This window comes from Giraffa tippelskirchi, chromosome 1 (genome assembly GCF_054371585.1).
Source record: "Giraffa tippelskirchi isolate mGirTip1 chromosome 1, T2T-mGirTip1v1.2.pri, whole genome shotgun sequence".
NCBI classification, from domain to species: Eukaryota; Metazoa; Chordata; class Mammalia; order Artiodactyla; family Giraffidae; genus Giraffa; species Giraffa tippelskirchi.
Window position 1 is genome coordinate 163,043,721 of NC_137275.1, and position 22,892 is coordinate 163,066,612.

Here is a 22,892-nt window from a genome sequence, read left to right on the forward strand (position 1 = left end):
AATCTATATGAAGAGTAGAAGTTTCTGCTTTGTAAATCTAAAAAGTTTTCAAAATAAAAAGTTAAAAATGCAAATAAAAATTACAACCATAATTTTGGCTTTAAGTTTATGCCAAATTATCAGCAATGTGTGAGACTCTTTTAATATACCTTCACTAACACTGGTATTCACTTTTAATTTTCACAAGTTTACTCAACTAAAAATAAATTTTAAAATACTTAATGTGTTTATTAAATGAGCTGAATATTTTCCCGTATTATTTCATTATATAGTTGTATTTTTCTTGTGTGTCTATTTGTATTTTGTTCCACTTGCCTATGAAAAACCCTTAGAGTTTTTCTTGCTGATTTGTATCTATCTTTTTGAGTAATCTCTACCCTTTTGGAGCGTATCTCCAAAAGGAGGGTATCTCTCTTTAAGTAACTATGATCTCCCTAAACACCTTGAGTTATTTGGAGAAAAACAGAAACCAGACAAGTTTATAGAATTTCAGAAATTTGTTGCCCATGGATGCCTGTCAGCACCAGACCAAAGTTTGTATGCACTTTTGAAATACTTTTTTCCCATTTCAGTGTTTAAAATCCTGACATGATTCTCTTTCCAGGACCAGATCATTGTTCAGCAATAAACTTTTTTAAAATTCAGTACTTTTTAAAAAAAATCATGAATCACTATGTTGTATACCTGACATTTATATGATAGTGTACATCAACTATACCTCAATAACAAAATAAAGAAAAATAAATCCTGAGTATACAAATGTAAATGTCCTTGTAACCCATTTAGTGAATGTATGACTGGTAAATGGAATCAAAACACATCTTTCTTATGGTTTCCCACTGTCTCTCAAAGTGCATTCAGTGAGGATAATTCTTGCCAATCACATATGGGAACGTGGGCAGGTTCCACAACTTTTCCTCTTAGGTCAATGTTCTTAGGTGCAAACATAGTTTCAAGTCTGTGGTCAAAATGTCTAGCCCAAGATCTTGATCAAAACTCCACCTTATCTTTAATGGCAAATATTCCCCCAGCTGGGGAGGGCTTGAGCCTGGCAGCCTGCAGCAGCAAAGGTGGGGAAGGATGCATGGCTGGTTTCTTCTCTCCACTTTGTACCATTTTTCTTTCCTTCTCCTACTCCAGCTGGCTAGCCAGTTTCTGACCTCCTGGGGTTGGAGGAATGGTAAATGAGAAAGCTCTTAATATTCAAAGCTGACTCTTTTAGGGGGACTTTCTTAGGTCCTTTGGAAAATTGCTTTCCTGGAGACCTCTCTTCTATAGGTCATGTTACCTGGTTTGCACATTTCTATGCCTGTTGTTCACTTGTGACTCCTTTGCAGCTTCCCTCCAATTTCCTTCTGCTAGGGTTCTTCATTCTCTAAGTGATCCTACTTGACAGCACCCCAAATGACTCTTGGTTGGATCTTTTCCATGTGGCCCACATCCGATCTACTGAAACTGCTTTCATCCACTGAAATGACTTCCCTGGTGGTCCAGTGGTTAAGAATCTGCCTTCTAATGCAAGGGACGTGAGTTCCATCCCTGGTCAGGGAACTAAGACCCTGCATGCCGCAGGGCACATAGAGAAAGCCTCTATGCCACAATGAAAGGCCATGCACCACAACAAAGACCCAGTGCAGCTCTCCGTGCTCCCCCAACACACCAGCAACGTGAAAAGACAACCCACAGAATGGGAGAAAATTAAATATTTTTTAAAGAAATAAAAGAAGCTGCTTATAAACTCTTGGTTTGACTATCTTGGTTGATCCCAGCACAACCTCTACCTTTGTTCCCCAGGCCACTTTAATTTCCTTGGGCAGGAATCAGGCAGTGTACTTGTGTCTCCCAGCCACAATAAAATTGTCATTTCAAGCTCTGAAATGTGTCTTGGAAGCCCTGGAAGGAAGTGAGAGTCCTCCTTCATTTATGTCTCCTGTCCCCACAGGCAGAAATGGGAACTCTCTTTGGCAAAATAGTCTCCAAAAAAATTAATTAATTAAAAAACCTGTGGGATCCAAGAGTTACTGAAATGGTTCTCAGAATTTCCTTGGTAAATTCTGCATGTGGTGATCTGGCTGTAGAATATCTTATTTGTTGTATTTGTTTATCCCAGTGGAACTTGTATTTCAACATAGTGTTACTAGAGTTTTAGATATTCTGCCACATTTAGGAAGACCATGGTTCAGGGTGTTCTCTTCCCTAGAGTATGAGCTCTTGGATACTGGGGTAGGTTATTGAAAAATGCCACAGTTAATTCTTTATTTTACCAGTAATTATTTCAATGTATAATAGACCATTTATTCTCATTACTGTGTGGCAATGCTATAACTATATCTGGGAAATTAGTATTTGGTCAATGACACTCTTCCCTCTAGGGTGTATAGAGGTTAACTGTGGCCTCCTAGACCTTCCTTGATTCTATATAGAATAAACAGGTGGCTTCTCAAGTCACCGTAAAGACCTGTATGAGGTGTCACAACAAAGCAGTTGACTTCTTTGCAATTTTTAAAACTGTGTAGAAGGTTACATTCTTTCAAGGAGTTTTTTACTTCTCCCCATTTGTATTTTATCCCATCTATCTCCTCTTTTTATTTGGCTGATTTCAAATCAGAGAATTTCTGACCTGGAAAATCACGTCTCCTGAGAAACATTTTGCATAGATTCTGATAATAGTTGTATGAATTTCTATTTCCTTAGGAATGGTGATAAGAGGTAATCTTATCTTTTCTTGAGGCAAGAAAAATAGCAACAGATCCATTCACAGTAACAACTGGAGATCAAAAATTCTTTTCTAATTATTTCCTGCATTTTACTTTATCATTAAATTATGGGATTTCCCCACAATTAAAACAGAATGCTTCAAAGCATGACAGATTTTTATCTGAGAATAATATGACATTTTAGTTAACATATAGATTAAAATTCTACAATGAAATTTAATAGGTATTTTGAAAACTTGTCAGCACTTGCTTCATGGGTTAACATCCACACTGCCATTTTATATGTGAGAATTAAAATATTATCTGTATTCTGAATAGTACATGTAAAGTGTTAAAGACTTGGGTTTTATAAAATCCTGTTTGACATATGTCAAAATATCATTAGAACATTATTTTAAATGAGAAAAAATTTTCATTCAGACTGAGATGTAAGTATAATTTTGTTCATTTATTCATTCATTCAACAAAGTATGTAATGAGCACCTGCCATGTGCCAGGCATTGCACTAGGCTATAGTCATGTCACATGGATGAGATGACTATTGCCACTGTTCTCAGGAGCCTATAGTTTAGTGTAGTTTAGAGATAAGTAAATAAATAATTTCTAGAAAGGGTACTCACTGGTTTAGTAAGGCAAACAGGATTCTGTACATGTTACAAGAGCACACAAAAGACACCAAATTGATCCTTGGAAAGTTATGGAATCTTTCCCAAGGAAGTGATGTGTGAGGTGGGTAAGAAGGGTGGAAAGGCTGAAGCAACTGGATGCCATTCACTCACATACAGCATATAGTATGGGAATTGTATCGGAAATGGAGAAGAGAACATAATTAAATGACCCAGAGACGTGCAAATGAACATTCAAGAAGTCCAGAAATAAATCATCATCAAGATAGTATAGTGAGGTGAAAGGGGGTGAGGACACAGGCTGACTTGGATTTAAACCCTGGCTTCACTGCTTAATAGATGTGTGAAGCTGAACAAACCCTTTAACTTTTTAGAGCCTCAATTTTCCACTGTGAAAAATGGGAAAAGTAATGTGGGCATTGTAAAGTTGCAGGGAGGATTAAATGGGATAATGCATGTAAAAGTGCCTAGCACATACTGAGCACTTAAAATTCAGAGGCTGTGTTATTTTGGAAGAAAATCAGGGATTGGGGGAGGATCATTACTCCCAACCAAAGCCAGGAAGATAAGAAGTTTTTTCATATTCCTTTGGTTAGAGTTCAAACTAGTAGAATTAGTTTTCTTTTCAGTTGAAAAATGAACCAAAAATGTGAATAAACTTGTTTGCTCAGATAAAAGCATGAGTCAGAGCTGTAATTTCTGTTCCATGGACACGTTTGTCAACCAGATAGACAGAGTATGGGGATGGCCAGTAGCAAAATTTAAAGCAGACCTGTTTGTATTCAAACACTCCTGAGCCAGCTTTTAATTCCCTTGTGAAAATGTAAAATTGACTTCTAATTTGGGGTGATCAACTGAATATACGCATTTAGTTTGGCTTTTTCTTGAAACCCAGTAAAGTGACAGCAAAGGAATTGCTTTTTAAGGCAGAAACCTACAATGATAATGAGATTAGGAGGGACAACAAGAACAATGAGATTTGGGATTTAGAAGCCATAAAAACAAGAGGTATCCAGTTTAATAGACCCAAGAAAGATGACCCCTTAACTTGCCTCGGAAAGAGCTAGAAAGTACCTGATTACATCAAAGACCTCCCAAAAGACTGGGAATACCTGATACTTCCATAAATGTGGATAAAGTTGGGATTAAAAACAGGACGATTGGTTTGTAAGTGAGTTTAAGAAGTGGTTAGATCTGTAGATTCTCTGTTCAAGCCTGTACAGCCAGATAACTGTTCCTCTCCCAGCCAGGCAGGGGCTGGATAAGATAAAATAGAATTACTTTTTAGGGAAGTGTTGGCACATTTGGGGATGAGATTCAATACCATAAACAGAAACATTTATAGCCCAATAAAGTCCCAAGTATTCTACCTCTGTTCTAATTTCAGAGCACCATGGTAATTTCTCTGGGGCATCTGACCATCTTGAGAGAAAGACATCAAGTCGTATGGCCCAGCCAGATGACTGAAGCTGACAGTCTACAAGGCTCACCCATGGGGTCAGAACTCCTAAGAAGCCTTTTTAGTACCTCACTCCTAAATGTGAATAGACCACCAATGATTGTCAGACATCTAAGGAGAACCAACTTGAAAGGTAAAGACCAAAACAAACAAACAAAAAGCAATGTGGAAGAAACCAAGCCTGTGAAGGGATCGGAAAACTATTATAAATATCCATAGAGGGATAAGAGGTGATATTGACCTCATGAAACAAGAACATTGTATTATTTTTTTAAAGGAACATTAAGGGGATAAAAAAGGGGACCCGAGGACTAGCAGAATAAAAAATTCAAAAAATCTTTGAATGATTAAGTTGAGCAAATATCCCAGATAGTAGAGCAAAAAGACATAGAAGTAGAAAATGAGTTTAAAAAAATAAAAAGAAAGAAAGTTACAGGACCATAAGATCAACAGCTGTATGAGAGGAGTCCCACAAAGAGAGTCAGGGGAAAATATAGGGAAGGAAATCAATGAAAAAATAATCCTAGAAAATTCAAGGAGAGGACATGAGTTTGCAGATTGTAAGAACCACTGAGTGCCCAGATAACAAATGGAATTAGACCCACTTCAAGGCATATTATCATGCAATTTTAAAACACTGGTGTATTCATTTACTAGGTCTGCCATAACAAGATACCACAAACTGGGTAGCTTAGATAACAGAATTTTATTATCACACTTTTAGAGGTTGGAAGTCCAAGAACCAAGTGTCACAAGACCCCAAAATAGTTTTTGTGAAAATATGAAATTAAAGAAACACCTGATTCTTTTGAAGATATCAAAAGAATATTTAGACAAGTGTTTAAGAGTTTGAGATAAAACAGTGACAGGTACACAATAGTAAGCAAACAAAACTATAAGAACAAAAAAAAGTATTAATTTCAAGGAAAATGAAAAGTTGAAAGAAAGAAAAGGATATTCATAGGATTCCCTGAGAGTTATCTGTAAATATCATGTATACAGTCATAATAATGTTGAAATAAATATTAATCTAGCCAGTGTTGGAAAAGACCCTGATGTTGGCAAAGATTGAAGGCAAAAGAAGAGAGTGGCAAAGGATGAGATTGTTGGGTAGCATCACTGACTTAATAGACAAATTGAGCAAACTCCTGGAGATAGTGGAGGACAGGGAAGTCTGGCGCGCTGCAGTCCGTGGGGTGGAAAGCAGTTGGACACGGCTTAGCGACTGAACAACAAGTCAACATAAACACATGGAAAGATTGGTGAGATAGAAATAGTGCTTGTATAAGATGTAGGTGTAGGTGTAGGTGAAGGAAGAAAAAAAGTTAAAATTTCCTATATAAAAATCTGTGGTTATGTGAAAAAAAAATCAATCTGTACACTCAAGATTAGTGAGCTTTATTCTGTTAGTTCTGGCTCAACTAAAAAAAATCCAACAATTTGGTTCAAATTTCAACTTAGGAGAGCAAACTTGAATGCCCAACGGGGCTGGGCAAGGAGCTTAAATGAGAGAAGCAGTCTGGGTAAGTTTGAGTAAGAAATCGGTGGGATGTGCCAGACTGAAGCGCCTTGCTCCCACAGGAGCCCTGTTCCTCAAGTGGACGGCCACTGCTTAGCTCTAGCTATGAGAACATGAGCCTCATATCACAAGATTTAAGGATTTCTCAGGAAAAGCCAGATATGCAAATTTTACAAATGGAAATGTCCAAGTGTTTTAAACATTACTTAACACGGAACACATGGGCTTCTCTCTTGTGGCTCAGTGGTAAAGAATTCCCTGCCAAGCAGGAGAGGTGGGTTTGATCCCAGGGTCGAGAAGATCCCCTGGAGAAGGAAATGGCAACTCACTCTAGTATTCTTGCCCAGGAAATCCCATGGACAGAGGAGCCTAGCAGGCTACAGTCTATGGGGTCACAAAGAGTTGGACATGACTGAGTGACTAAACAACAACACAAAAAACATAACTGTGAACTATATCTGGTCTATACACTGCCAGCTGGCATCTCAAGATGGATGAAGCTTTTCCATACTCACTTGGAGGGTGTGTGAAAGACATAACCCTGAAATTATATTGCACTGAGTTAATTATATTGGCTCTGATGAAAACACTTTTGAATAGTAAACCAAGGAAGGAAGACCTATAACACCAACAAACCCTCTGGACCTCAACATTTTTCCAAGTCATGTTGATGTGATAGAATCAAAATTCCTGAACACTTGTAAGATATCAAATGTTGTACCTTTGACTTATTCAGAGAGGAATTTAATTGGGAAGAATTTTATGAATTAATAGAAGATCTAAGGCATCTGGATCATTTAACTCCTACTAAAATACAAACTTTCCAAAGGCTATTTTTGGTTTGGTGTCAATGAATGACTCATCATTTCTCTTGATTTTCAGGCTGATCAGTGGTCCTGTGTCAAATACCAAACAATGTGTTAGACTTAAGATTTCTCCTTCCTCAACTATCTAGGTATGCCCTTGTGCCGACAAGGATTCAAGCAAATAAATAATGAGAAAATGATTAGTATATTATATAAACAAAGACAGAAAATAGATCAATGGTTATTTGAAGCTCAAAGTGGAGAGAAGATTGATTATAAACAGACACAAAGGAATTTTGGGGGATGATGGGAGTGTTCTAAAACTAGATTTTGGTGATTGTTGTACAACTGGAAAAATGCACCAAAACTATTGAATTGTACACTTAAAATGAGTGAATTTTATGCTAGGTAAATTATACCCTAATAAAGCTGTAATTTAAAAAAAGAATAATGGATGATAAAATTGGTGGGTAAAGTACAAGTATGATGAAAACCATGGTCTTTTACATAGTCTCAAAGTATCACCCTCTAGGTACTTATCAACCACAATGGGGAAAACAGTAACTTTATGGTGGAGAAATCTGGCAGACGCTACTTTTAATAAATGATCAGAGTTAATTAACATCACCAGTAAAGGGACAAGTGGATATCACATGCCTTCTGAAGTGATACACAGAAAAGGATACAACATGTGGTATTGCCAAACCAAAATGCATAACCTGAATTTAATCCCGATGAGGTATATGACAAACTCAAGTTGCTGCTACCGCTGCTGCTGCTAAGTCGCTTCAGTCATGTCCGACTCTGTGCGATCACATAGACAGCAGCCCATCAGGCTCCTCTGTCCCTGGGATTCTCCAGGCAAGAATATTGGAGTGGGTTGCCATTTCCTTCTCCAGTGCATGCATGCATGCTAAGTCGCTTCAGTCATGTCCGACTCTGTGCGACCCTATGGACAGCAGCCCACCAGGCTCCTCCGTCCACAGGATTCTCTAGGCAAGAATACTGGGGTGGGTTGCCATTTTCTTCTCCAACCCAAGTTGAAGGACGTTCTAAAAAAAAACTGACAAGCACTCTTGAAAAGTTTCAAGTTCATAAACGACAGACTGAGCAATACCCCTTATTACAGTAGGAGATGTGACATCAAAGTGCTATGTGAGAGCCTGTGCTGGATCCTGGTCAGAAAACAGATGTTAGTGGGACAGCTAGCAACATTTGAATAAGGTCTGTAGATTAGTTAATAGCATTGTGTCAATGTTAATTCCCTGCTTTTGATAATTGCAGTGATATTGTGTGAGGTATTAAAATTAGGGAAAATAGGATGAAGGGTGTATGTGGAAATCTCTGTACTATTTTTGTAACTTTTGTAAGTTATTTTGAAGTAGTTTCAGAATCAAAAGTTTAAAGGTTAAAAGGATATTTTTACCTTTCAGCTGGGAAAATGGCAATGGATTGATGAGAAATTCATGGTGAAGTAGTGACCAAAGTTTTACCCATTGCTCAGAAAGCGCTAAGGATGAAAACAAGTTGATGTAGAGATGTTTTTAAATGAAGAACTACAACTGAATATTATATTAACCATTCTTTTTCCTGCTCCTCCGTTCCCAGTGAAATCATACTAATTCTGTACTTTTCTTTTTCTACTTAAGAATATATCTTTTTAGTGACTCCTGTGTTAGTGAAATAAAACATTTTAAACCTAAAAACTTGATTCTTCTTTGCTTACTATTAAAAGAGAAATTATGGGTCACAGTGATGTTTGATGCAAAACTTGGAAAGACAGAATCTTATTGACCCAACAAGTTTTTAGAACTCAGAGTTCTCTTCTGGTTACTATTCTGTTCAGTTAAGATAATAAAGTGAATGCTTTACATTCTGGTGACCATGAAGGCACAATAAACAAGGAGCTAGGTGCCAGGTAGGGCAAAGGTCTATGTGGGCACTGTAGCTGTTATGATATATCATTGTGTATGCTCTGTTTCTGCTATATATATTATAAAATTATATATACATCTATGTGTGTGTGTGATTAAGAGCATGGTCTTTATTTTTTAATTTTAAATTTTATTTAATTTTTTGTTGAAGTATAGTTGATTTATACGTTGTGTTAGTTTCAAGTGTACACCAAAGTGATTCAGTTATATATATTCTTTTTCAGACTCTTTTCCTCTATAGGTTATTACAAAATATTGAGTATAGTTCTTTGTGCTATACAATAGGTCCTTGTTGGTTATCTACTTTATATATGAAAGTGAAAGGAAGAAAGAAAGTGAAAGTCGCTCAGTTGTGTCTGACTCTTTGCGACCCCATGAACTATACAGTCCATGGAATTCTCCAGGACAGAACACTGGAGTGGGTAGCCTTAGATATATAGTAGTGTGTATATGTTAATTCCTGTTATATTAAATAACTTTTCTCTTCAATGTTCACTGAAAAATAGAAAGTAGCTCTCCAGGTGAGTCAATTGTTAACTTCAACGCTTTTATCTCCCAGGAATGTTACCTTTAAAGCAACTTTAAAGCATGCAAAGACCATAAAGTTATAAACATGTTTGTTAAAGAAAATCATAATTGGTTATTTAACCTATAGAATATAAGTGTTATGGGAGATTGTTGTTGTTCAGTCACTACATGTCCGATTCTCTGCAACTCCAGGGACTGCAGCATGCCAGGTTCTTCTGTCCTCCACTATCTCTTGGAGTTTGCTCAAATTCATGTTCATTCACTCAGTGATCTCATCCTCTGTCATCCCCTTCTCATCCTGCCTTCAGGGTCTTTTCTAGCCTTAGGGTCTTTTCCAATGAGCTGTCTCTTCACATCAGGTGGCCAAAGTCTTAGAGTTTCAGCTTCAGCTTCAGTCCTTCCAATGAATATTCAGGGTCAATTTCCTTTAGGATTGACTGGTTTGATCTTCTTGCTGTCCCTGAGACTCTCAAGAGTCTTCTCTAGCATCACAGTTCGAAAGGATCAGTTCTTGGCGCTCAGTCTTCTTTATGGTCCAACTCTCACATCCATACATGACTACTGGAAAAACCATGGTTTTGACTGTATGGACCTTTGTTGGCAAAGAGATGCCTCTGCTTTTTAATGCTGTATAGGATTATCATAACTTTCCTTCCAAAGAGCAGGTGCCTTTTAATTTCATGGTTGCAGTTGTCATCTGCTATGATTTTGGAGCCCAAGAAAATAAAATGTCACTGTTTCCACTTTGTCCCCACCTATTTGCCTTGAAGTGATGGAAACAGATGCCATGATCTCAGTTTTTTGAATGCTGAGTTTCAAGCCAGCTTTTTCACTCTCCTCTCTCAGCTTCATCAAGAGGCTCTTTATTTCCTCTTAACTTGTTCCCAAATTTATTTCCTCTTAACTTTACAGTGGTATCACCTGTATATCTGAAGTTCTTAGTATTTCTCCCAGTAAACTTGATTCCAGCTTGTGATTCATCCAGCCCAGGATTTTGCATGATGTATTCTGCAAATAAGTTAAATCAGCAGGGTGACAATATCCAACCTTGTCATACTCCTTTCTCCATTTTGAATCAGTCTGTTGTTCCATGTCTGGTTCTAACTGTTGCTTCCTGACCCGCATACAGGTTTCTTAGGACATAAGTAAGGTGGTCTGGTACTCCCATCTCTTTAAGAATTTTTCACACAGTTTGTTGTGATCCAGACAGTCAAAGGCTTTGGTGTAGTCAATGAAGCAGAAGTAGATGTATTTTCTAGAATTCCTTTGCTTCCTCTATGATACAATGAATGTTGGCAATTTGATCTCTGGTTTCTCTGCCTCTTCAAAACCCAGCTTGTACATCTGGAAGTTCTTGGTTCACAGACTGCTGGAGCCTAGCTTGAAGGATTTTGTGCGTAACCTTGCTAGCATGTGAATTGAGCACACTCGTATGGTAGTTTAAACGTTCTTTGGCATTGCCCGTATGAGAGATTAAATTTGTTCAATTCAGCTGTACATAAATTTACTACACTTGTGATCAGAAATCCATCATTTATAGAATAGATTCTCTTGTTAATCAGAATGCTTCATTCAGACTCTTCTTTCTTTCTCTTGGGGGCTACTTCTAACAGTTTCATACGTAAATACAGTGCAAAACTTTATCATAGTATTCCAATGTATGAATGAGCCAAATTTGTTTAGCTATTCCCTTACTGGTGGATAGTTAGGATTTTTCCAACATTTTACCTACAACACACTTGCCATAAATGTCATAAACGTCTGTACATGTATATATGTAGGACAAATTTCTATCCATAGAATTTCTAGGTCAAAAGCATATAAAATTAATATTTTGGTAGCTATTTTAAAATTTGCCTGTCATAAAAATATTGTTGATATTTATCTTATTTAAAAATGTCTAGTTTCTGTGTTCAATAGCACCCCACTCCAGTACTCTTGCCTGGAAAATCCCATGGATGGAGGAGCCTAGTAGGCTGCAGTCCATGTGGTCGCTAAGAGTCAGACACAACCGAGCGTCCTTGCTTTCACTTTTCACTTTCATGCATTGGAGAAGGACATGGCAACACACTCCAGTGTTCTTGCCTGGAGAATCCCAGAGACGGGGGAGCCTGGTGGGCTGCCGTCTATGGGGTCGCACAGAGTCGGACACAACTGAAGCAACTTAGCAGCAGTTTCTGTGTTAAAAATTATAGATGCTTTTTGTATTTTGTAACCAGTAATATGATACAAAGATGTATTTACAAATAAAATGTAACCATTTATCTCTTTCCCCATTGCCCCATTACCTGTCCCATGCTCTTACAGTGATGTGTATTCTTCCAAACATATTGCATAGATGTCAGCATACACACACATATATACATAAGTACAGTCTCATATATACATGCACTATCTGAATTTTTTCTAATTAGAATACATTCACATGTTATTTATATTACTTTAAGGACAACTAAACAAAACCCTCTATTGGTTAGAATTTGTTTCAGTGGCATGAAGAGAAATTTAAACACCACGTAAGTTCATTTTCCTCTCCTGCAGCTCCATACCAGGGCGTGGGCTGCTTCAAGGTCCCTGCTCCTGCACATCTCTGGAGTGTGGCTCCCATTCTCTGTAACCAAGAAGCACTCCAGTCACCTCTGCTGTCTCCCAGACAGCAAGAGAAAGAAGAAATGAAAGACACAAGGTTTCACAAAACTGCCACACACCACTTCTCATCCAGTCCATGAGCCAGAACTTCATCACAGGATCACAATTAGCCACAAGGTAGACCAGGAAGGGTAGTCTTTATCCTAGGAGATTATGTATCTACCTTAAAATTCAGGCATTCTAATGTTATTACAGAGGAAGACAAGTCATACAGTAATAATTCAGGAAATTTTAAATTATTATACACATAAGTTTGGAAGGACCACTGAAATAAAGGTAGCCTGCAGAAGGAGTAAGAGTGCCGAAGAATGCTGATGTGAAGGAAGTTCCTAAAGAAAGATGATGTGATTGAGACAGAAATATGGAAGTGGTTGGGTAGCTTGAAAATATTTGCTGCTACATATTTGAAGCAGCCTACAGTGAGACTCAAGGGAGGAACAAAAGTGAGTAAGTCAATCTAAAGAAAGTTCATGAATCTTCCTCCATAGATGAAATCGTAGTGCCTAATTGGGAGAAAGAACTGTGGGACTCAAAGTACATTGATGTTGAAACCAGGAAGCCCTGGCTTTGCTGAGAGCACAGTATTTCAGTTAAGAGCAATTAAACACTCTGAGAAAATTTGGAGAAATAGTAAGAGAAAGGAAGAATGGAAATCTTCCACTTTTGTTTCTGTGTCTTTTATCTTTTATCTTTTCTGTGTCTTTTATCTTTTATCATGACATTTAAGCAGTCATGAGCAGGTGCCTGTGGATTTTGGCATACACTTCTTTAAAACCATAAAAGTTAGAAAGTGAAACTGAAATAAAGCCACAACTGTCACTTTTAAATTTCTATTGAGAAGCGAGGATGTTATTTAAACTGTCTCCTTAACCATTACAATATAAATCATTGCTCATTTTTTTAAGTATTTCTCAGTGCCCACTCCTTGCTTGATAGTATATTTTGGAGAGAACAGTGCATCAATCAAGTTGGCCAACCTGCAGGCTTTGAATAGTGTTTTCTCTTTTTTTAAATTTTGTGGGAACCTGATTTACAAGTGACTGGACTATAAATAGACTATAAACTAAGCCTTAAAAGTAGCATAGCTTAACAGACTAAGCTAATGAATTCAAATAATATTACTGACAGCCTTTGAAATGAAAATCACACTCCCTTAAAACACAGAAATTATCCTATATCATCTGCCAGTCACCTTCAATATTTTGGGGAAGGAATATTATTTCATGTCCTTAAAGTGGTTTTATGTCATAACAGGACTATATGATACTTGAATATTGTTATTCTGTCTTAACTCAGGCAGTCACAAGAATAAAAACCACAGGCCTCTGGCCTTTCAGAGATATTCCCAAGTTGCTAATGAAAAATAGCAAATAAATCAATACGTATACAAATTGAAGAAATATTTTGTTTATTTATTTACTAACCACAACTAGATTAGAGGAACTGGGCTAATTTTGAAACTCTCCCCAGTTTCCTTTTCTCTGAGCCAATAGTTACTGCTGTTCACTGCTGTGTTCTTTCCTTTGCAGGAAGTTGCAAAATTGAGAGGGAAAAAAAAATACCAAGTTGGCATTGTTTTTAGTCGTCCTCTGATTTGGATGTAGCTACAGTCCTTACTTTTTTTCGTGGCAACTGTCATAACTATTCAAAAGAAGAAAAATAAGACAAAACGGAGAAGTATGGAATTATGCCAAAGGACACACGACACAAAACTGAGCTGCTGGAATCCAGACAGTGTGAGAGCTTGTCTACTTGCTGTGTGCCAACAGAGGGCTCCTACCACCATGCAGAGACTCAGGTGCTGCCTACATTGGGCCTCCTGAAGGCCAGGTATTGGTGCCCTTAGAGAAACAGTTTAAACTTCTCAGCTTCAGACCTTCCTCCGAATATTAGGTGGCTCAGATGGTAATGAATCTGCCTGCAATGCAGGAGACTAGGGTTTGACCCCTGGATCAGGAGGATCTACTTCAGTATTCTTGCCTGAAGAATCCCATAAACAAATGAGTCTGACGGGCTACAGTCCATGGGGTTGCAAAGAGTCAGACATGACTGAGCAACTAAGGACACACACTCACACACACTCACTATACAATGGTATCTAACCCTTCGGGGACAGGGGTTGTTGCAATGGTAAATGATTTACAAGTTGAGTTTAAAATAGCAGGGGTGATCTGTTTTTGCAAAATTTCATTTAATTCAGCTTAACAAGGCAGTGCACATTAAATTGTTTTTGTTGCTATTGTTTAGTCACCCAGTTGTGTCCAACTCTTTGCAGCTCTTTGCATATTAGATTAGCAATTGTCCAACTATGGCTTGCTGCCTCTTTTTGTACAGACTGCAAGCTCAAAGTGATTTTTGTATTTTTTGTAGGTTGAAAAATTAAAAGAATGATATTTCATGACTGAAAATTATATGAATTTCAGATTTTAAAATTCGTGGACATTTGTTTTCTCTCATATAAGTACCTATATAACATGCTTGAATTTTTCTGTTGACTGTAAAGCCTGAAATACTTACTGCCTGGCCCTTTATAGAAAAAGTTTGCAGATCCCTGGTTTAGAAGAGCACGGAATTTAGTGTCAGGAAGGTCTGAACTGAGCAGTAGCACTGCCATTTACTGAATGTATGATTTTGAGCAAGATACCTAACTTTTCTAACCCTCAGCTTCCTTCTTATAAAATGGGTATAAAAATTATATTTAACTTGCCGAGTTAAATGAGATAATACATTTGATACATTTAACATAATGCCTACCACTCAGTAAGGGATCCACACATTATCATTGCTGTTGTTTTACCATAGCAACTATGACTAAATAAAATCACAAAAATAAGGAATTTTAAAGTTAACATTAGAATAGACTGTAATAGATTGCAGAATAGAAGAGATTGTATTGAAGATTCTACAATATATACTCAGGACATTTTAAAAGCTTACTTTAAAAGGCATTTTGAATTAAATAACAACAACATCTCACTCAAAATAGAATGGATAAAATTGGTAGGTCCTGTTAAAATAGAAGGAAATGGCAACCCACTTCAGTATTCTTGCCTGGGAAATCCCATAGGCAGAGGAGCCCATAGTGTCCCAAAAGAGTCGGACACGGCTTAGCAACTGAACAAAAAGCAGTCAAACTCAGATATGCAAGAAGAGCTGAAATCGAAAGCCTTATAACTAAGTCAAAACCCTTACCTCTTCAGGCACAAGCTTCCTAAATTCTGGCTAGGTACTAGAGTCAGAAAAGAAAGTGGTAGAACTCCACAGAATTCATGAAGAGACATCTTGCTGAAGAACGTTATGGAAAAACACTAAAGGAAAACTTTTCAGCTCTGATCTTTATACTCATACCAAAGTATGTCTCAATTGGGAAATCACAACAAATGATAACTCAGAAGGCTAGGACTGAAACTGCTGGAGGCAAGACTGCAGGCAGTGCTTCTACACAAACACACACTTGCACCACCACATTTTGATGCATAGAAGAGTCCTTTTTTAATTCATTAAAAAAATATTTTTATTTATTTATCATAGTTCCATGACCAGGGATTGAATCCAGACCCACCTGCATTGGAAGCTCAGAGTCCTAACCACGGGACAGTCATGGAATTCCCAGAAGCCGTTTTAAAATAGCAGCTCTATTAGGGTAAAATCCATATACAGAACAATGCATCTATTTAATGGGTACAACTCAGTGGTTTATAGTGTATTCAGAGAATTGTGCTACCATGTCCAACAAGCAATTTTAGAACATTTTCATCACCTCCAAAATGTACCCATTAGCAGTCACTGCCTTCAGTCCCCTGGTGTCTGGTAACAACTAATCTATTTTGTTTCTATAGATGTGCCTATCTGGACATTTCACCTACACCAGTGAAACAATATATGGTGTTTTGTGAATGCCTTCTTTCACTCAGCATAATGCTTCTGAGGTTCATTCATCTTGCAGCAGGTATGTGCATGCTAAGTCCCTTCAGTCGTGTCTGATTCTTTGTGACCCTTTAGACTGTAGCCCACCAGGCTCCTCTTTCTGTGGGATTCTCCAGGCAAGAATACTGGAGTGGGTTGCCATGCCCTCCTCCAGGTGATTTTCCCAACCCCAGGGATCGAACCTGTGTCTCTTATGTCTCCTGCCTTGGCAGGCGGGTTCTTTACCACTAGAGCCAATTGGGAAGTCCCTTGTAGCACGTATCAGTACTTTATTTCTGTTCATTGTGAGATAATTTTCTATTATATGGATATATCATTTTGTTTATCCATTCATCAACTGATGGGACATTTTGTCTGCTGTATAAAACTCTTTTTGCTCTGACTGAAGCTACAGACTGTTACAGCATACTTGTCCATCACCTTACTGAGTTGCTATAGGGCACAGGTTCCTCCTGGTGAGAGATAAGAGATGTTAGTGTAACATTCAGCCAGAGTCATGTAAGGGAATTTGAAAGAACTTGCCTGAGGAGTACTTAAGAGAAGGTGATCAGGGTTGTAACAGTTTTTTTCTGTTCAGGAAGCAATGCTGAAGGGTCATTCAATGCATTCATAAGAGCAAAACCTGAAAATGACTGATAGGAAATGCATAAATAAATTGCTGACGAGTCATGTAAAAATATGATACAACAGTAGAGTTGAGAAATCAGCTAACCCTAGAAAATTATATGAAATTCAAAGACAAGAAAAAATTAAACAACATATTGTTTAAGTACACATTTATATAAGAGATAGAACTAAATAGAAAAGAGGAAATAAGTCAGCCATGATCAATTCATAGTAGTGGTTACTATCTCAGAGGAGAGGCAGAGCATTAGACTAGGAGCCAGTCACATGAATAGGTGTCCTTCTTGGTACTGTTCTTGGGTTAGAAGTGAGGTCAAAGGCATTCATTGCAAATATACATAAATATATATGTAAATATAAAGGAGGGCTGTTGCAGGGCTGTTAAAAAATGTACAACCTAAAAGTTGAGAATTATGTTTTATTCATGAGGACTTAAGCCTGGGAGCATCAGGAAGATCCCTTGGAGTAGGAAATGGCAGCCCAACTACAGTATTCTTGCCTGGAGAATCCCATGGATGGAGGAGCCTGGTGGGCTATACAGTCCACAGAGTTGGACACGACTGAGAGACTTCACTTCACTTTAACTACCTAGGGACAGTATCCTGTTTTCCTCCTTCTTGAATCCCTTTCGGGTGCACTGCTGGGGTGGCTACAGAGGTTAATGACTTGATGTCTGCAAAAACCTTTGTCTACTGATACGGCAGGTGGCATTCTTTGTCCAGACTATCTATGGATTATTGATGACAGTGCCAGGCACTGAAGAATGTATGAATAAATGAATTCAGGGTGTATGAGTTGCTCAGTCCTGTCTGGCTCTTTTGAACTCCACAGACTATAGCCCGCCAGGCTTGTCTGTCCATGGAATTCTCCAGGCAAGAATACTGGAATGGGTATCCATTCCCTTCTCCAGGGGACCTTCCTAACCAAGGGATCGAACTCAGGTCCCCTGCATTGCAGGCAGATTCTTTATAGTCTGAGATACCAAGGAAGCTTGAACTCAGGGTAACTGAGACCAAATTTTAAAAAATGAGATGATAAAATAAATAAAAGTAATGCACGTACATGGTAAAAATTTGGATAAACGTAAAACTTGCAATTATAAAATACAAAAAAGTTTCACTGGTTCAGGTAGAAAAATTACAATTACCTTTGTACTGTTATAGCTTCCCATTCTTTCTTCTATGAATTAAAAAAATATTTTTAATGATACTAAGAAATGTCAGTAGCCTATTCCCTGTGGGAGCTGTTTAGGACGGGCTACTCTCCAGATTCCAACTACCCTGGTCCCAAGGCCTCAACTCTGCCACTAAAAGTCCATTAGCTATAAAGGCTGCAGTCTCACACAGACTCGATACCAGGTACGGCCCTGACGATTCCGCCCACGGTCAGAGAACACGCCCCAGGGGCGTGCCCAGCTCCCTTAGGGGCGTGTCTAAGAGGCGAGGCGGTCCTCAGACAGAGCCCAGGTAACTGGGGGCGGGATCGGGAGGCGCCACGCGTCGCGAAATGATGGCGTCAGACGCGCGCCTCGCGTTCTACGTGCGCAGCTGCGTGTTGTGGAGAGTCTTGGTCCCAGGTCTTAGGTGTAGGGAGAGGTGTCTGTGCTGTTTGCGGGATGTTTCGTGCTGTTGGCTCTGCGGATGAGGAAGAGGAGCAGGCGGAAGAGGATTGTCCTGAATTGGTCCCCATTGAGGCGAAGCAAAGAGAGGTGGAGGAGGAAAAGTCTGGCCCCGGCGCTAAGATCCCAGTCACAATTATCACCGGGTATTTAGGTAACTAACCATCCCGGTCAGAAAGTTCAGTGAACGCTGTTCTGGGATTTGGGGGCTGATGGTGCCTCTTTTCCTTAGGCATCCGGGCCTTCTGGCCGACGGCCAGTGTCTCTGAGGTAGGAGCTGGGTCAGTTGCTCCCCGTACGGGTGCCTTCTCACCTCATGGGTTAATGATGCTCAGACCCCTCCGCGTTAGGGTCACATTTATCAACTGAGGTTGAAAATTAGCCTCGCATTTTTAAAACTAGTTCTAGCTTTGCAATGTGAAGCACGGACCCGCCCCTCATTATGCATGTGACCCCTAACAAGTTATATTTCTGAAGTTCACTGCCTCACTTGAAAATGGAAATAATACCAGTCACCTGTCTTAGTTTGCTTTTCTTTTATGCTTAGTGGGGCAAGAAACATGTTTTATAAGTTGGTTCCCATTAAAGGTGTCCTTTCTGAAAACGCCCAACACCCAAGGGCTCTTCCTCAGTATATTCCCCTTCCCTACCAGCCAGTTTCTTCTTGCTTTTCATGTAAAATACTCTTTATCTCAACCTTTTTTTTAAATATGTATCTGTTTGTAACGTACTGTTGGAGGAAGAGTAAGAATAAAATTATTGTGCCCTCTGAGAGTATATTTCTCAAACTTAAGGACTTTTCAGGAGTTCATGGGGTCACTTAATTGATAACTTTGTAAACAGTAGTTTCCTGAAGGACGGGTTATGTGCTTACACTAGGAGTACTTTATTGGAAAAGTTTGAGAAGTATCATTTTAAAACTACAGTTAAATAGAAGGGCTAGAATAAATACCATATTAAAAGTGTAGGGAAAAGAAGTGAAATGAAATATTTAAAGTGAAATGATCTGGGGAAAAGAGTACCATTTCTAGATGCTGCTAGAGACAAGTATAAACTTGGTGTACCTGAGGGCCTTTTACATAAAAACAGGAATTAAATCTCTGGCACGACTCCGTCTCTTTCTCTCTTTTTTGCTTTGTAGACTGAAGTTTATTTTCATTTTTACTCAGGGTTAATTTTATAAAGGAGTTGATTTATTTGTAAAGGAATTTCCCCAGTGTTATTCAGATGCAGCTTCACTGTGAAGAGCAAATTTTTGGTCTGAAACAATATAGTTTAGACTTGCCCTCTCCACCTTCCCTATTTTGCTCACTGGTAGATCAGAAGAGCATTGCAGATAATGGTCTGAAGCTTAGGAGTGAGGCCTCAGGCCACCAACTTTGTTGCTGAATTTAGAAGATGGTTTCCCTTGCTTATTGTTGAGCATTTTCGTTCCCTTTGTTTCTATCACATTTTTCTTCTGATTTTCCGCCTACTTTTCTGGCTTCCCCTTAAAAAATTTTTTATCCCTCCTCTGTCCTCTGTTTTATCTTCATACCTAGGTGATTTCTATTTTGATGTTCCATAGACATGTCAAACTCTGCATGTCCAAAACCTCATGTTAGCATCCTGTCGTGAATGGTGGTTGCTTCTGTGATCCTAACCATTTGGAATATTATAAAAGCTTCCTAACTAGTCTTAAGTCATATTGCCTTTTAATATAGTCTCTATTTTAGCCTTAATGATCTTTATATATGTCAATCTGATTTTGTCACACCCTTCAGCAGTTTCTATTTGGGTTGAAGTTCAAATTCCTTGACATGAGTTTATAATCTTGCTCTTGACAAACTCTTTAGCCTGAGAAACTGTGGCCCAGCCAAGTGAACTACTTTTACTTCTAAAAAGAGCAAGTGTTTTGGCTCCAGGAAGACATTCTTCTTACTGTTAGTCCTCTGGCTAGATGTCCCTCTTAGGTGCTCCATGACATCTTCTACATCTGTTGACTATATCATCTTGTGGCATGGTTGCCTCTTTACTGATCTGAATTCCCCCTCTTTCTCCCACTTCCCTTAATGTTTCTAAACTTCATGAAGGTAGAGACAGTTTGTTTGTGTCTTGTGCACTTTTCACTAAGACTCAGTATAAAATCTGGTCCATAGCAGACTTGAGTGCTTGAACTATGTCTTAGTATCTTTTGCTTCCTGATAAGATGGCTCAGCAGTAAAGAATCCTCAATGAAGGAGATGCAGGTTCGATCCCTGGGTCAGGAAGATCCCCTGTAGTAGGAAATGGCAACCCACTCCAATATTCTTGCCTGGAAAAGTCCATGAACAGAGTCGGATGTGACTGAGTGCAAACACATAGTTATTTATAAAGCATAGTAATTCTACAAAGTCTTCCATGGCCACGCCATCCTTTGCATTTTCACTGCCACTGCTTAGTGCAGCACTCATGCTCAGGCCCCTTGTCTCACATTTGGACTGTTTTTAAGAATATCCTTATTGCTCTCTGTCCTTAAGATCTGTTCCTTCCATTATGAATATTAACCTTTAGTGATATTGAGCTTCCTAAATCCCTCTGAACACAAGCCTTCCATCCCTTCAACAACTTTTATACAAATATGACCCCCAAAGGTTGAAGGTATTAATATCCTACTAATCAGTCAATCCCTCCTAGCTATATCCTAGAAATCTTGTAAAGTTACTGCAGAAGATGTGTACAACCTGTATGCATGTATACAAGTTCATTTTAGCAGCACTATTTGTAACAGCAAAACACTAGAAACAACCCATATGCCCACCAACAGAAAAATATGTAAATAAATTACATGTTTATATAATTGACTACACTACTATCTATATGCAGTTAGGGTTGGTTATTTCTTTTTGTTTTTTTTTTACCCCTCTATGGACGTTGGTATGTATGGTTCACAAGACCAGTTTTTTCCTTCTGCCTGAGCTGAATGTATTTAGGTGTATTATGCCACCTACTGGATAGAGTTAGTGTAGCTATGTGAACTTTTCTATACTGATTATTGTGTCTTTTGTTAACATTTCCTAGGTCCATTCGCCATTGTGTGTATGTAAAATCAATTTTATAGATTGCTTTAAGCATACTAAAAACAGCCATATAGACATTCTGAATTTGTGTGTGGTTAAAATAAAACGTGGGTCTCTATGTGTACATTTTGGGGAAGTATACCATCTATTCTTGGCCAAGAAACACTGTCATCCTGTAAAGGGATTTAAATACTTTATGTTTTATAAACTACATGACTACTTTATTGCCCAGGAACCATTACTTCAGTAATTCCTTATTTAATAGAAAATTTAGATAACCTTACATTAATTGTTTAAGTTATATAGAAGATTTTTTTTTTGTCATATGAGGTCAAAGAAAGCTATGTGAGCCACCTTATTGGAGTGTTAGTAAATATTTGTAAAATTTTATAAGATATAAAGCATTTTTAATAGTTTTGAGAGAGTACTTTAATCTTTTCCTTTAGAATCTTATATTACCATCGTTAAATAATATTTGAATAACATGTAAATTTGACAGAGCGTTAGGACTCTTTAAACTTTTTTGTCCCTTTAAAATTAGTCTTTTGACTTTTGTTATTTAAAACAAACGTATTTTATAGGTGCTGGGAAGACAACACTTCTTAACTATATTTTGACAGAGCAACATAGTAAAAGAATAGCAGTGATTTTAAATGAATTTGGGGAAGGTAAGTAAAGTTCAATAAATGCCATGCTATAAGAGTGTATTGGACAGTTAATTCAGCTGGTGAATTGATATTCCATATGCAGAAATGAAAATGCAAGGTATTATGTGAACATATTGCTATGGATAGTTTTGGAAAAATTAGGTTCATTTATGTCAAGCTTTATTTTGTTGGAGTTGAGATACTGAAATCAGATTATTTCTATAAAATTTTATTTTGTATAACTTTAGAATTCATACCAGCAGAATTAATTAGATTTTTACATAAATACTCCAGAAGTAAAAATCTAAGGAGATGAGAGAAAATCTTTCAGGAAGATTTTTGTACCAATTAGAAAGATCCTTTTGTGCTAACTATATTGTTTAATTGCAGGTTTTGAAAATATTTGAAAATACTCTGTCTTATAAATTTGTCTTATTGAATGTTTATTATTCTGCAAAGCAGTTAAAACGGAAGGCTTAGGAAATAAATATGTAGTCTCCATCCTCAAGCAACTTCACTTATCTGTGAAAACAAGTGTATTTAATTTTCCAGTTTTTTGTCTTCACTGAACTGTGTTTTAAGAAATTTATACAGCAGTGTTAGACATACTTCTCTGATTACGTTTATAAGTTTTTCTTCTCAGGTGTGAATTTCAATAAAAGCTCACATTTAGCTAAAAAAATAGAACTTCATTTGAATATTTCTTAAAATTTTTTTTTTCAGTTGCAAATTAGTAAAGGAAATAAGTTTATGAAAAGGATGTGAGGCCTGTTAGTTGAACTTGATTTCTGGTTTTAATA

The 22,892-nt window shown here is 37.8% G+C and overlaps 1 protein-coding gene across 17 annotated transcripts in view; it reads left to right on the forward strand.

Annotated features, from left to right (window-relative positions):
- The window catches only part of LOC145511154 (zinc-regulated GTPase metalloprotein activator 1A), a 66,882-nt gene that overhangs the window by 1,508 nt on the left and 42,482 nt on the right, over positions 1–22,892 (forward strand). For 15 of the 17 annotated variants that reach the window (XM_081503929.1, XM_081503926.1, XM_081503981.1 and 12 more), the window contains exons 1-2: positions 18,333–18,561; positions 22,027–22,113. In XM_081503929.1, the coding sequence (XP_081360055.1) occupies positions 18,405–18,561; positions 22,027–22,113 (244 nt within the window). In that variant the 5' untranslated portion in view covers positions 18,333–18,404. Of the gene's footprint in view, positions 1–4,730; positions 4,936–13,767; positions 14,069–16,077; positions 16,188–18,332; positions 18,562–22,026; positions 22,114–22,892 lie in introns of those variants that run through there. The other 2 variants (XM_081503917.1, XM_081503971.1) reach the window with 2 other exon arrangements.